At 40.3% G+C, this 16003-nt stretch overlaps 1 protein-coding gene and 1 long non-coding RNA gene across 3 annotated transcripts in view; one reads left to right on the forward strand and one right to left on the reverse strand.

The window, feature by feature from the left end:
• LOC134803827 (uncharacterized) overlaps nt 1–8904 on the forward strand; it is a 137008-nt gene extending 128104 nt beyond the window's left edge. Inside the window, exon 2 of the long non-coding RNA XR_010146026.1 lies at nt 8697–8904. This is a non-coding gene — a long non-coding RNA (uncharacterized LOC134803827). The remainder of the gene's footprint in view (nt 1–8696) is intronic.
• The window catches only part of LOC134803699 (acetyl-CoA carboxylase), a 177392-nt gene that overhangs the window by 77397 nt on the left and 83992 nt on the right, over nt 1–16003 (reverse strand). For both annotated transcript variants that reach the window (XM_063776493.1, XM_063776494.1), the window contains 15 exons: nt 14125–14287; nt 13563–13725; nt 13004–13148; nt 12008–12117; nt 10845–11011; nt 9825–10036; nt 9169–9274; nt 8308–8445; nt 7140–7246; nt 5513–5649; nt 5010–5096; nt 4718–4800; nt 1541–1650; nt 1257–1385; nt 379–561 (listed from right to left, as the gene is read on the reverse strand). In XM_063776493.1, the coding sequence (XP_063632563.1) occupies nt 379–561; nt 1257–1385; nt 1541–1650; nt 4718–4800; nt 5010–5096; nt 5513–5649; nt 7140–7246; nt 8308–8445; nt 9169–9274; nt 9825–10036; nt 10845–11011; nt 12008–12117; nt 13004–13148; nt 13563–13725; nt 14125–14287 (2040 nt within the window). The remainder of the gene's footprint in view (nt 1–378; nt 562–1256; nt 1386–1540; nt 1651–4717; nt 4801–5009; nt 5097–5512; nt 5650–7139; nt 7247–8307; nt 8446–9168; nt 9275–9824; nt 10037–10844; nt 11012–12007; nt 12118–13003; nt 13149–13562; nt 13726–14124; nt 14288–16003) is intronic.

Raw genomic sequence — 16003 nt, forward strand, 5'->3', positions numbered from 1 at the left:
AACAGTGGACGTCCTCTGGCTGATATGATGATGATGATGATATGTGTTAACTTGTTAATTATTAATATTAACGCCATCTACTCGAGAGTAGGCTCAAGGCTGAAGGTTATGGCGCCATCGCTCGAAAACATTGCACCATACCTTTGGCCTAGTGTCAAGTAGATGGCGTTAATATTAATATTTAACAAGTTAACATATATCAGTGAAATAATAAGGATCAAAGTCAAATGGCGTTCTAACAGCGTTAATCTTCTGTCGAAAGATGGCAGTAAATTTACAGTGGCTACATAATAGAGAACCAAATCTCGTCTAAATGTTGCCCCTCCCTCTATGGACTCCGGGTGGTCACACACACATGTAAAAATAATATTTACTCACCGCCTGGTTGGTGTGATAGAAGAAATCGTGCAGTATATCGAATATGGAGGTCTCGGAGAGGATCAACTTCTGAAGGTTCTCCGGGTGGAAGTCATGTCCGTACATGTCCACAGCCGACAGGAAGATGGACTCCATTTGGTTGTGGCGGAGCTCGTAGGCAGGCTGATGCGCGGCGATCAGTACCTGGGGAAAGATTATGTTGTTATAATACCATGGCAAACAATTATGCACTATATCTGTAGGCAGAGTAATGAGCAAGGGCATCGTGTAAGAACCACCAAACGCTAGCGTCTTTTGAGCGTCGGCGTCTAGTCAGCGCCATGGAACTTGGCGTCGCTGCGTGGTTGCGTCAACGTTGCGTCGAGCAGCAGCAATATAATTGACTATACGGCGACACGCGGAAGACGCTAGTGTGGGCTAAACTATTCTGCTGACGCTTTAGCAGGTCAGACGGCGGCCAAGAGTACAATGGCATGGCAGGGTCGCCATGTAGTGTTGGATGTTCAATGGAACTACTTGGTTGAAGTATAGGTCTATAATGTCTTATACATATATGGGTGTAAAGTCGGACCAAGAAAAGTCTGCAGCGGATTTGATAGCCCACGAAGTGCAAGTGTCATTTATGCGTCATAATTTCATAGAAGTTTGACGTTTAAAATAACACGTGCAATGCGTGGGCTATCAAATCCGCTGCAGACTTTTCATGGACTGACTCTTATAGCTTATATACTCGTACTATATACGTGTCAAGGTAAGGTATAAGGATAAAACATAAATTAACTAATCGTAGCTTGTGAAGTTTTTTTGGAAAAGGGGATTTTTTTAAATTATGGTATTGTAAGCTTATGTAAAATAAGTATGTAAAAATAGTCACTCACTTGTCGCGCCCTGAGAGCGACGCGGCTGTGCTCGGCGCGGTGCAGTGACGTCAGCTCGTTCAAAATGGCCGCCAGCTCGTCGGTCAGACCGGGCTCGTTTGACCAGAGGTGGTCGATTAGTAGGGTCACCTGATGATTAAAAAATAGTCGTTTAAATAATAGAATAATACTGTGATTTTTTTTATAAAGAATGTTTCCTATAAGTAGAATGAGCTAACTTATGGTTTTAAGGCACTTTCCCTCCAGGGCTCTTAATTTTTTTCCTGTATATGTAGAATACGTACCAGAAGGTTCTTCTTGGCGACCTGGTTGTGCGAGAATATGATGTCGGCGACCACTTGTATGTCATCCTTGTGTTTGTCACGGAGCGCCATCACGCACTTGTCATACGAACCTGATACAAAAAAAACGCAAGTCTATAACCGCCCTTAAAGTGTAAATCAAAATAATTATCATATTTTTATATCACCAACTAAGTTTGGATGCATTAACATGCATAAAACGATAAAATTAGGTAGAGTTGTTACAATTTGGTGCCGTGACCAGCATTTCACACAAATCGTTATTTGTTACAAGGGGGCAAAGTTGTTGTTTAATCCCTCGTGCTAATATTGATACCCAAGCAAGCGAAAGGTTCCAAGATTGACTCCCTACGCGAATGGTTCGAAAAGTGGAATCTTGAGCGTTACGAGGGTTTTAAGACAAGGGTTAAACCAGAGTTGGGCAAAAATTAACTTGAATAAAAACAGAAAATTTATTCTTATTCAAATCAATTTGAATTAGAATAATTCATGCACTAGTTATTTTAGAATAAAATTAAGGTGAATAAATCATGTGACTTTTATTTTAAATGCGGAATAAAAAACAGAATAATTATTCTAGAAGTGAGGCTATTCTAACTAAGGTTTTATTCAATTAAAATGTTATTTAGAATTAAGTTAATTTTTGTAGTACAATTGGTTAAATTTTGTAAGTTGATTTTCACCCTTCTATTTAAAAGTCGGATTGATTTGATATTTGTTCCTTTAGTTTAGGTATAGGTACACATTGAAGAGTTCCGCTATACACTATCTACTTCTATCATCCGATCAGGGTGCTTAGCCAACATGCCAAACGTTGACGCTCCGTAGAGTTGCGCATAGTCTCTCTCTATCACTCTTACATATTAGTGCGATACAGAGACAGATAGCGTTTCGTTGTCGTAGCACTCGTAGCGCAAACGATTGGGTGCCTAGCTAAGATGCCAATTTTTGTTTTTAATTTAATAACCAATCATAAGGTACAATTTAGCTGTTTTTAGCGCTTTCTGTCTCTATCACTCTTACATATTAGTGCAATAGAGAGACAGAGATAGCGTTTCGTTGTCGTAGCGCAAACAATTGGCATGTTGGCTACGCACCCAAGGTGCTAAGCAAAGATGACAATTTTTGTTTTTAATTTCATAACCAAATCATTAAGTAAATTTAGCTTTTCTGGGGGCCTAGCCAAGATGCCAATCGCTTGTGCTCCGACAACGAAGCACTTTCTGTCTCTATCACTCTTACATATTAGTGCGATAGAGGGACAGAGATACCGTTTCGTTCTCGTAGCGCAAACGATTGGCATATTGGCTACGCACCCAAGGTGCCTAGCCAAGATGTCAATTTTTGTTTTTAATTTAATAACCAAATCTTTGGGTACAATTTAGCTGTTCAGGGGGCCTAGCCAATATGCCAATCGCTTGCGCTCCGCCAACGAAGCGCTTTCTGTCTCTATCACTCTTACATATTAGTGCGATAGAGAGACATATAGCGTTTTGTTGTCGTGGCGCAAACGTTTGGCATGTTGGCTACGCTTCCATGTGCCTTGCCAAGATGCCAATTTTTGTTTTTAATTTAATAACCAAATTAGGTAAATTTAGCTATTCTGGGGGCCTAGCCAACATGCCAATCGCTTGCGCCACGACAACAAAACGCTATATGTCTCTCTATCGCACTAATATGTAAGAGTGATAGAGACAGAAAGCGCTTCGTTGTTGGAGCGTAAGCGATTGGCATGTTGACTAGGCCCCCAGAACTGTTAAATTTACCTGATGATTTGATTATTAAATTAAAAACAAAAATTGACATCTTGGCTAGGCATCTTGGGTGCATAGCCAACATGCCAATCGTTTGCGCTACGACAACGAAACGCTATCTCTGTCTCTCTATCGCACTAATATGTAAGAGTGATAGAGACAGAAAGCGCTTCGTTGTTGGAGCGCAAGCGATTGACATGTTGGCTAGGCCCCCAGAACAGCTATACCTAATGTATGGTTATTAAAATAAAAACAAAAAATTGGCATCTTAGCTAGGCACATTGGGAGCGTAGCCAACATGCCAAACGTTTGCGCTACGACAACAAATGCTATCTTTGTCGCTCTATCGCACTAATATGTAAGAGTGATAGAGACAGAAAGCGCTTCGTTGTTGGAGCGCAAGCGATTGGCATGTTGGCTAGGTCTCCAGAACAGCTAAATTTACCTAATGATTTGGTTATTAAATTAAAAACAAAAATTGGCATCTTGGCTAGGTTCCTTGGGTTCGTAGCCAATATGCCAATCGTTTGCGCTACGACAACAAAACTCTATCTCTGTCTCTCTATCGCACTAATATGTACGAGTGATAGAAACAGAAAGCGCTTTGTTTTTGGAGCGCAAGCGATTGGCATGTTGACTAGGCCCCCAGAACGGTTAAATTTACCTGATGATTTGATTATTAAATTAAAAACAAAAATTGGCATCTTGGCTAGGCACCTTGAGTGCGTAGCCAACATGCCAATGGGTTGCGCTACTTCAACGAAACGCTACCTCCGTCTCTCTATCGCACTAATATGTAAGAGTGATAGAGACAAAGCGCTTCGTTGTCGGAGCGCAAACGATTGGCATCTTGGCTAGGCCCCTAGACCAGTTAAATTGAACCTAATGATTTGATTAGTAAATTAAAAATAATACGGTTACTGAAACTATGCGTTATGCGACAGTCAATTTGTAAGATTTTATTCCATAAAATAGGTATAAATTAGACAAGAGACTAACTACTATTACATCTACCTAACTATACGTAATTAGTACCTATACGGTACCCGAACTACATTTTTATTCGTGGAATATTATTTCAATTAAAAATCATGATTATATTTATTTGATTAAGAATAAGTTATTCTCATTAAATTTTTTCTCATACGAATTATTCCCGACCAAAATTATTTGAATATTTTTGACGGGAATAAAATCGAGATGATTTTATTCCTACGAATTCTTATTCAAATAATGATTTTATTCTTGAATGCCCAACACTGGGTTAAACAAACTTTGCCACCGCGTGAAACACAACATTTTTCACCACAGCTTGCTTTTCGGTCCAACTTTAATTATCATATCCGTTCAGAAATACATTGAAATCCTTCGGGTTTACGAAGCACCCTGTATAGTGAAAACTTACCCAGTTGGAAGTTGCTTTCGACTTGGTAATATTGTTTCAATAAGTCGTAGACGGCGGCCTTCATTCTGCCTCGAATGCCATTCCTGAACAAAATAATACAAGTGTACTGTTAAAAAATCTCTGTACTAATAATAATGCGAAAGTAACTTAGTTTGCCTCTCTGTAACCTCACTCTTAAACCGCTGAACCGATTTAGATGACATTTGGTTTGGTTTGGTTTGGTGATGACATAGGATGGTTTCTTCTTGGATTCTACGCACGCAGGTAGACGCTATATTCAAAAAATATTTACCTGTATCTCTGAACCAAGAGAACTAAGGCCTGTGTGCTCATGAAGAACACGTCTCGGTCCGCCCGCTTAGGCAGAGAAGCGGCGTGGCTGTAACAAAGCAAATGCAAATGCCAAATATAAACAATATATTATTTGAACGGCCTCTTAGCCTAGTCGGTAGTGACCCTGCCTACGAAGCAGGAGGTCCCGGGTTCGAATCCTGGTAAGGGCATTTATTTGTGTGTTTATCACTAAATATTCCAATAAATATTATTGGACATTCTTTCACAAATTGACTAAGCCCCACAGTTAAATCAAGAAGGCTTGTGCTGTGGGTACTCAGACAACGATATGCAACGAACATTTCTAGACACTGAGCTGAAAGGATAATGTTGTCTAAGTGATCTACAATCGAGTTATTATAATCGTAAAGCTGAATTAAAAAGTACACTTCCTACTTATTTATTGTTATAAATCTGAAAGTTTGGATGTTACTACAGTCTTGCCTAGCCTGATGTACTTACTGGTCTATAACACTAGCGATCTGCTGGCTAGGGAACTGCGCTAGCACACTGGTGATGTTCCTCTCATATAACGTCATCAGTTTGCGGACTTTCTTCTCTACCGCGAGAGGGATACGGCCTGACGCAGAGGATAGGACCTGTTGGTAAAAGCATGGATTATGTTAGAAAAAACGCTTGATATGTAATAATATTTCTCAATTATATGCTAAACGGCTTTATATTATAGACTTAAGTCATAAAACTAAATTGAATTGAACACTCATAACACCCAGTTAACGAACACAAGACTCTCTTTATCCTTCAAAAACGGATGCGAAAGTTGCATTTTATCCACAGAATTGGCAAAGTAAGTTAATGCATTATGGTAGAATAGACTTAAATGATGAATATTTAATAGCGTTCATTTAGATTTGAGTGTGGGGTAGTCAAAAATTTTGTGTGCTCGTTGCAAAGTTTGCTTAATCCTCGTGCCTCGAAATCTTCGCAAAGCTCTAGATTCCACTTTTCAAACCACTCGCTACGCACGTGTTTCTAATTCTGGAAACTCTCGCTTGCTCGGGTATCAATATTTGCACGAGCGGTAAAACAACAACTTTGCCCCCTTCAATTTTTTATCAAGCAGATACGTCTGCGAGCGATATTCCAAATTTTGTATTAAAGGAAAAAATAATAATTTAATAATAATTTTTCCTTTAATACAAAATTTGCCCCCTTGTAAAGAAACAACGATTTATTTTGTGAAATGCTAGTCACGGCACCAAATTGTAACAACCCTGCCTAATCTTTTCATTTAATAATATGCATGTTAATGCATCCAAATTTAGTCGGTAAGTTAAAAATATGATAATAATAATTGTGTATTTTGATTTACACTTTTAAGCACCAATCCCGTCGGACAAATGGGGTAAATAAAAGGGTTTATAGCTAATTTGTAAGCGATTTGGTGCACCTGTTAAGCTTATAAATGTCTAATAAATAAACTAGTGGCTCTGTGAGCTGTAGACCTCGCGAGCATAGCTTATTGGGACCGTGCACGATGACAGCGCCACACAGCGGTTTAATCAATCAACAATACGAAATTTTTAAATTATTCAAAAAAAATACGAAGTTTAAGTGAAAAAAAAAATACAAAAAGTTATGTCGTACTGGGGATCGAACCCAGACTTTCTGTGTGCAAACAAAAAAAGCGAATGTTTGCAAAATGCGCCATGATAGTTCTTAGCTAAACTGACGAAATTCGGCTACTCATTCTCGAATAAAAACTAAATATCTAAACCAGCAATACAATTTTTCTGCATTTTTTGCCATTTACTATGTAAATATGTCTCAAAAAGAAAATTCTCTTATGATATCGATACGACTATTTGCTTAAGCGCGAGGTATAACAACCCCTCCATTTTTGAAAATTTCCAATAACCGGATCTACAAAAAAAATTTATTTACTCATAGAATCTGGTCACAAAATTTCACGAGAATCGGTTGAGAATTGTGACCTGTGACATCCGGATATACAAAAGCAAAATGCCCGAGTCAAAACGTAGACCTTCGCTACGCTTCGGTCAATAAACAAATCAATCAAGCTGTCATTTTGGTATCTCGAATATAAAAACAAGGTTTATTAACAGACCTCCTGGAGCTCTTGTAGAGGCAGCGACGGGTCCCTGAGACTCTGCATGAACTTCTCGACGACCTCACGTGAGCGCGGCGTGTTGTACGGCTCCGGCAAACAGTAGCCTGAGGAGACGGAAATTTGGTCACAAAACATTGGTACCAACAGCAATACTCTTAACTGTCCATCTGTGGACCTTATGCCTTTTGTAATAACGTTTACGAACTGTCAGTTAACAGTGTGTGCACATGTTGATTTTAATATATTTTTATGTAGAATTCCACAGTAAAATCAATGTGGGGAAGACCGGCACATAACAGTAGTATTGGTTGAGAAGGCCTTCTCTGAAGGTCTGAACTCTCGTACAGATTTAGCGCATAATTGTTTTCCATCGTATTCTCACGGAAACGTACGAACGTATCTTGCTATTTCAGTCAGTCTCGGTGCAAAAAGTCCTGAGGTTGAGTGAAGTAGCATGACAAATACGAACGTTTCTGAGAAAATACGATGGAAAACAATTATGCACTACATCTGTATTTTTAGGGTTCCGTACCCAAAGGGTAAAAACGGGACCCTATTACTAAGACTCCGCTGTCCGTCCGTCCGTCCGTCTGTCACCAGGCTGTATCTCATGAACCGTGATAGCTAGGCAGTTGAAATTTTCACAGATGATGTATTTCTGTTGCCGCTATAACAACAAATACTAAAAAGTACGGAACCCTCGGTGGGCGAATCCGACTCGCACTTGTCCGGTTTTTTGTAAACCTACGTCGCTCAGACACGTTCAGAATGGAAGAGCTTCACTCGTGCTGTTCTACCAAACTTCTATAATTGGAGTATGTGTACAAACGCAAAATTTAGAAGCGACGAAAGAGCTAGTAGACGGTCTTACCTGATATAGATGGTCTTCTCCACATTGAACTTTACTTGAATATAAATAGCCCCAGATAGATTGTATCAGATAGATTGTATTCTATTGCTTTGGAAAATTTTTTTTGAGTTTTTAGACATTTATTAATAATTGTATAAATAATAATAAATAATTTTTGCCAGTGTAGTTATGAATAATAATATTTTGATAGCCTCATATATTTAAACATTTAATGAAATGTTAAATAAATGTATTTCTTCATTAAAATAAAGATAAATTAACGGAATAACATGCGAATCTCATTTGAAAACATACCAGCAAGAATGTTCTCCAATATGGCCCTGTACTTGTTATGTTGTTGGCTGAGCTTCTCAGACAGATTGGGATTCTCTTCATGGATGAACTGTCCCTTATATGGCGTTGCTGTGGTAACTAGTGATGGGTCGTCCAGCTCTGAAAAAATATTGTAGTTATGAAGAAAATGCGATAGTTTTGAACAATCTATGACTCGTTTAAAACTGCTATGTTGAATACGAATTTTCGAAAAGCGCTGGTGGCCTAGCAGTAAAGATCGGTTTTCCTAGGATAGCGGTGCCGTCATATAGCGGCCGTCTCCATACTAAATAATACAGCTAAATATGGATGTCGTAGTATTTGTATGGAGACGGCCGCTATATGACGGCACCGCTATCCTAGGAAACCAGAGCAGAGGATAAGAGCGTGCGGCTTGCAATCCGGAGGTCGCGGCTCGTACTAGTGCCAATGAGTTTTTCGGAACTTTTGTACGAAATATTATTTGATATTTACCAGTCGCTTTTCGGTGAAGGAAAACATCGTGAGGAAACCGGACTCCCAATAAGGCCTAGTTTACCCTCTGGGTTGGGAGGTCAGATGGCAGTCGCTTTAGTAAAAACTAGTGCCTACGCCAATTTTTGGGATTAGTTGCCAAGCGGACCCCAGGCTTCTATGAGCCGTGGCAAAATGCCGGGTCAACGCGAGGAAGATGAAGAATAATTTAGAATCTTGAACGCAGCGAGGGACTCAAAAGGCGCGAAGTGCAAAAACCTTTAGTTCCATCACTGTTTTCGCGCAGCAAAATACGCTCTTTTGAGCTGGTGAGGTGGAAAGCATTTTATTGTTTTTAACTTTTTACTACATTTTAATGAGTTTACTTACCCAGAGTTCCTATCAAGGAGCCCATTTCTAAGACAGCGCCAGGCCTGAGGTTCCACGTGACCTTGCCAGCCTCGGGCGCCGAGAGGGTCATCACCATTTTCATCACCTGTTGACAAACAGTTAATGTTTGATTTTTTATTTGCCATAATTTTTATGTTTACATAAGATCAAAGGGAATAGATAGTATAGAGGGCTATTGTCATAATAAATTGTGTAGTCACAGTAAATTTACTGCCATCTATCGACACACGATTAAAACTAAAATGAAAATGTATAAAAACATCAAAAAATATATATATAATGGATACAAGATTTTTTATTTCTATTTTATATTATTTTAGAACGCCATATGACTTTGAGCCATGTTCTTTCACTGATATTGTGTTAAACATCAAACGCCATCTAGCCTAGCATAGGCCAAAGGTGTAGCGCCATCTATTCGAGAATGACTCTTTCTTGATTTCCGAGGCAAGTTTCTTTCTTATTTCTTAGACTTTATTTATCTTATACGGAGTTACATATATCTTTGATAAGATAGTACAGTTTTTATAACATATGTTGTTTTGTCTCGGTACACAACAGGCGGTCTTATCGCTAAAAAGCGATCTGTTGTGGATGACCCTTAAATACTACATGGTTTCATCTCGTTCACTCACCTCAATCTCGGCATAAGGCTGTCCTTTATCCACATGTCCGCCATCCTCAATAAGACAATTGATGAGCTTTCCCGCAGAAAGGGACCTCAGCTTCGACGGGTCCTTTTCTTTCTCAAACACTACAGTCTGGTTGCCGATGACGATGCGGTATTTGTCCACTTCGTCTTTTAGGTATGTGGTGTAGGACGCGCCGTCCACGGAGAGTAAAGTGCCTGCGAATTTGAGCCTTATTAATGGGGAATTAAGTATAAAATAAATTGTACGTCAATATTAACTTAAGCGAATTAACAACATTCAATGAATCAAAAACATAAATCTATGTTCGGATAATTGAGGTTTTACTGTACAATACAAAACATGTTGGACTAAAAACAACCTTGGTTTTTCCATTTCTCCCCGGTCTTTTCACGGTCTACTAGATATTTCCATCTCATATATGTACTAGTTTTAGCATACTGAACATGTTCTATACTGTATAAACTCTTGGTCTTTTTTACCCCGGTCTTTTCACTGTGTACTGCGTTTTATTACCTCTAATGTTAGTATACAAAACATCTTTCAAGCTGAATACACCCTCGGTCTTTCCATTTAACCTCGGTCTTCTCCCGGTCTACTCACCGCCGTCGGTCAGCTTGTGCACCTCCAACTCCTTTAAGCTCCCGTTCATGGCTATGAAGTAAGTGGTGCACGCGGTACTTTCTGCCGCTTTGTATCTTATTATATGTTGTCTCTATTCAACAACTACCAACCTAAGCATACTGGTTATGTTCAAATCAGACCTAAACACACCTATGGTCTTTTCACGATCTACTAGATCTTTCCATCCCATATACTGGTTTTAACATGCTAAACTAGTTCTATGCTAAATAGACTCTTGGTCTTTCCATTTTTACACTGGTCTTTTCACGGTCTACTGCGTTTAATTAGCTCATATGCTAATATTAGCACACAAAACATGTTTCAAGCTAAATACACCCTCGGTCTTTCCATTTAACCTCGGTCTTCTCCCGGTCTACTCACCGCCGTCGGTCAGCTTGTGCACCTCCAATTCCTTGAAGCTCCCGTTCATGGCTATGAAGTATGTGGTAGGTCCCGACTTGCAGGCCTGCACTCGGTACTTGCTGCCGGTGTGAATCAGTTCCACTTCAACGCAGTTCGAGAGCTGGCTGGAGCCTTGGATTTGACCTCTGTGAAGAAAAATAGGCGAGTCAGCATGAATCTAGTATTTAACTGCATCAGGCATGAGTGGTGGGGGGAACAGACAGAACGGGATAGTCTTATGTATCTTTCAGTAGGAGTAGCAGCGAAAGCGCTATTATTGTTTGTCCTTGTCACACTCTCACATATTTTTAGCATGGATTATGGTGGGCAACAAATAAATTCGACCAATCATAGTGTCGCATTTCATATGTTTTGTCCCTCACGGAGGCACGCGTATACCACTTCTATAGGGTCCTACCTTCTATGGCCATTTCCTATATCTTTTTAATGCCACATCGGTGGCAAACAAGCATACGGGCCACCTAATCTACTAGCACGCGCATAATTATGAATTGAAGAGATAGGAAACGCAATTCGTGCTTAGTGGCCTTATTTCAACAACTTGCGTTTGACTTAAATAGATAGATAGATAGATAGATAAATCATTTATTTGACAACTACAATGACACACAATATAAATTTACACACATCATAATAGAAGAAAAGAAAAATAATGATTACACTAACAAAGAAAATTTTACAAAAGTAAAATTTAATAAAAGTAGGTAGGTACAAACTGCAAACAGCAGTACAAAAGGGTCACGGCTCAGTGATACGCTTCGCTCTTTCGAGCAAAGCACTGATTTTCTGCCGGGACCCAGGTCACAACAAAGAATATATTTACGATGAAGTGTTTACTTTATTAAGCCACACGACTCCACTGGCTTGGTCACCTGGAGAGGATGGGGGAGGATCGTGCTGTGAGAAGAGCGTATGTGGGGCACCCGGGGGGAAAACGTCCGTCCGGGCGTCCCAGATACCGCTGGAGTGACGAAGCCGAAAAAGACCTGTCCGCCCTCGGAATACCCAACTGGCGCGAAGTGGCGCAGAATAGGGCAGAGTGGCGCTCTCTTGTGTCAGAGGCCAAGATCCTCTTTGGGTCACTGAGCCAGTGGTGTATGTATGTATGTATGTTTACTTACTTCTCGAGGCCACTCTTGAAGTCCTGGAAGTGAGTGGTGATGATGCTATCAGCGATGAGGATGGAGCCGCAGATCACGCCCAGCATAATGTCCGGCTTCTCTGATTGTACCTGAATTAAAAAATAAAATATACTGTTGGTGAGTAAGCAGTAAGTAGCGTAAGTTAATCCACGAACGGAGCGGCAGCTGACGTTCACAAATAAGACTGCGTTTCTACTAGAGATGTGCGATGATGTGTAGCGAGGGATGTGTTTGTTAAGAACCAATACCGTCCCTTATTTATCTATCCTCGCTCAGCCAGGCGTGGCTCACTCCGCGATTTCGTCGCGTCGCAACAAGTAGCTACAAGTACATCCGTCCCACACCAATTTTGGTGGCATGGAAATAAGCCGCGCGTGGCGCTTGCGTCACCTAGCGGTCATATCTGTCCTAATCGTAACAGACGCGTTTTGTTAGAGAGTGAGTCTTCTGTACCTAGTACTATTATTTATTCTGTGGCTCAGCGTAGCTCTAGTGGAAAAATTCTGTTGGTTCTTGATGGTTGGGAGGATTCCCACATCTCTGGTGGAAACGCAGCCTAAAACATCTCCTCGGGACTGCGACTCACAGGATCGACAACAACACGACGACCTGAACTTGTTATAACAAGTATTAAAGTTTCTATTGCCCCTCGTTACTGTTATAGTTTTAGCATTAGAAAGAACTTGTAAGGAGGTAAGCGATCTTGACATGTCTTTTAATTGAAAAACGCTTTATGAAAATCAATAACTATTACTTATGAAAGCAGAAGAATATAAAAGATCGTATTAGATTCATAATTGTTACATATTTGCCGTAACTTATTTTTAAAATGTGTTTTTCAATTAAAAGACACATCAAGATTGTTTACCTTATTTCTAATGCTAAAAAAACGAACTATAGGTATTTTTCTTTATTTGAGTGAGCCATTGTGAGGTGTGAGGAAATCTGAAAATATAACAAAGTGGTGAAACGCACCCTTTCAGCGATGAGAGCGTCCAGCCAACTGGTGTCGATGTCGTTGTTCTGGAAGGCGGGCGTCTCCAACAACGTAATGAGGTATTCCACAGTCGTTCTGAAGTCGCCTCGGATACTGAGCTCTTTGAGAGCTATTACGAGGTTTCTGAAAGGAAAAATAACATTAAAAAACCGGCTAAGCGCGAGTCGGACTCACGTACGAAGGGTTCCGTACCATTACGCCGAAAACGGCAAAAAAATCACGTTTGTTTTATGGGAGTCCCACTTAAATATTTATTTTATTCTGTTTTTAATATTTGTTGTTATAGTGGCAACAGAAATACATCATCTGTGAAAATTTTAACTGTCTAGGTATCACGGTTCATGACATACAGCCTAGTGACAGACAGACAGACAGTGGAGTCTTAGTAATAGGGTCCCGTTTTTACCCTTTGGGTAAGGAACCCTAAAAAGAATCATCGCCTTCTTAACAACTGTTACTCTCGTGTAGGCCCCCCGAGGCCGCTACGCTGAAGTATCATACACGTTATTTAATTAGTGTGTGTGTTTATGTACTCACTCTCTAGCCTGTTCTCTAGTCTCGCCCCACGAGAAGCAGTGTCCGAACTGCGAATCCGCGAACTCGTGTAGGCCTCCAGAGGCCGCAACACTGAAGTAGCCCCACACGTTCTTCGATGAGCGGAAGTTGAGCTCTTGCACCGTACCGGATGACGGTTTGAAACCTGACAAAGAAATTTTTGAGACATAAATAAATAATAGATCAAATTATTATACGGTACAGTGGGAGACCCATGGCGATATATCTATCAACTGACCTTCATCAGGGTTCTCAGAAGTGATACTGGCGGCGTTGACGTGACCCCAGGGCGAGGGGCCCTGCTTGAGCTCGATGGTAGATAGACCCCAGGCGGATGTCCTTTAAATGGTACAGTGCGTCTCCACCCACGGCGATATGTGCATTAACTGACCTTCATCAGGGTTCTCAGAAGTGATACGGGCGGCGTTGACGTGACCCCAGGGCGAGGGGCCCTGCTTGAGCTCGATGGTAGATAGACCCCAGGCGGATGTCCTTTAAATGGTACAGTGCGTCTCCACCCACGGCGATATGTGCATTAACTGACCTTCATCAGGGTTCTCAGAAGTGATACGGGCGGCGATGACGTGACCCCAGGGCGAGGGGCGCTGCTTAGGCTCGTCTAGCTCGATGGCCGACAGACCCCAGGGTCCCTCGCCGTACAGCAGGCGGATGTCCTTTATATGGTACAGTGGGAGACCCATGGCGATCTGTGGAAGAGAAGATTATTTTAAAAACTGTGTCAGTGAGGTTAGTGGTTACATTCTCAGATTAATTGCATTTTCGAAGGTAACAAGGGGTGCATTACATTTCTTATAATTACTTTTCATATATTATAGTTTGATATATCGTTATTTTGAATAACGTAATAAATGGCATACTACCGTAATACCTAATTAACGGTATACATAATGTTATTATTGGTATAATGGTCATAAGGTATCTTTACACTTCGTCTAATATACATTGTCATAATTATTACATACTCTAAAGCATATTATTTGTTATAACAAGTGACTACACATAATTATTTGTGTGGCATAATAGTTGCATGCCATAAATGGGTTAGGTTAGGTTGGAATTGTGACTCCGCACAAACGAATAACCACCTAACAAAAGGAGGCTTAGGTTAGGTTAGAACTTTGACCCTCCGTAGAATAAAATACTCTGGCAAAAAAGTGGTTTTAGGTTAGGTTTCAACTGCGGTCCCCGTAGAACGAAAACCGTAAAAAAATTGGTTAGGTTAGGTTAGAACTGCGACCTCCCTAGAATAAAATAGCTAGCAAAAGCAGTAGGGCTGCGTACTAGTTATAAAAAGTATGTAAAACTTTACGTTATCAGTATATTTAATATGACAATGAATTTTATACAATATATGTATTTATACTTGATAAAATTGTATGAAGTATTACATTATATAAAAATATAATATAACAAATGTCATTATAAAACATGTCTATATACTATTTGTAAATTATATTACACTAGGCATTATATCAATGACAGTTTAGATGAAAACACAATATAAGAAAGGAAACGTATAATAAAAATTACATTATAATATATAATAATATATCAAATGGCGTTATAACAAATGTATGATAGTATTTTTATAATTATATTAAACATTACACAACCGGTAACAAGTATATTGTCTCATACATAAAATTTTGTGTCATTACCTGCTGTATTTTTTCTCCCAAAGCCTTATCCTGTTTTGTTTAATCTATTGGAATGCACATAGGAGACACTTTAGGAGACAGTATAGGAAACACTGGGAGACACTATAGTAACCAGTGTTGGCCGAAAGTTAATGCGAATTGAAAATGTTGGCCATTAACCATTATAAATTGAACCTTAAACCGTGACGGACGATTACAGATTACGGTTCAATTTATAATGGTTAATGGCCAGCATTTTCAATTTGGATTAACTTTCGGCCAACACTGATAGTAACACTGGGAGACACAGTAGAGGACACATCAGTATACCTGCAACTGCGCAGCGGGCAAGTTAACGTCGGCGACCATCTCGAAGGAAGTAGTATAAGGCCGGCGCCGGACTCGTACAGGGCCACGGCCACATACACACTAGTAGTGGCATGGGGTCACAGTAAGAGAGACACTGTACGTGACAGTGTACGAGACTTGGGAGACAGTGTAGGAGACATAGGAGACAGTGTAAGAGACATACAAGACAGTGTAGTAGACACAGGAGACAATGTACTCGTAGGAGACAAAGTAGGAAAACAACTAGTATACCTGCAACTGTGCAGCGGGCAAGCTGACGTCGGCGACCATCTCCGTGCACGGGTGCTCCACCTGCAGCCGAGGGTTCAGCTCCAGGAAGTAGTACTGGCCGGCACCGGGCTCGTACAGGGCCACGGCCACATTCACACTAGTAGTGGCATGGGGTCACAGTAGGAG

This window comes from Cydia splendana, chromosome 27, assembly GCF_910591565.1.
Source record: "Cydia splendana chromosome 27, ilCydSple1.2, whole genome shotgun sequence".
Lineage (NCBI taxonomy): Eukaryota > Metazoa > Arthropoda > Insecta > Lepidoptera > Tortricidae > Cydia > Cydia splendana.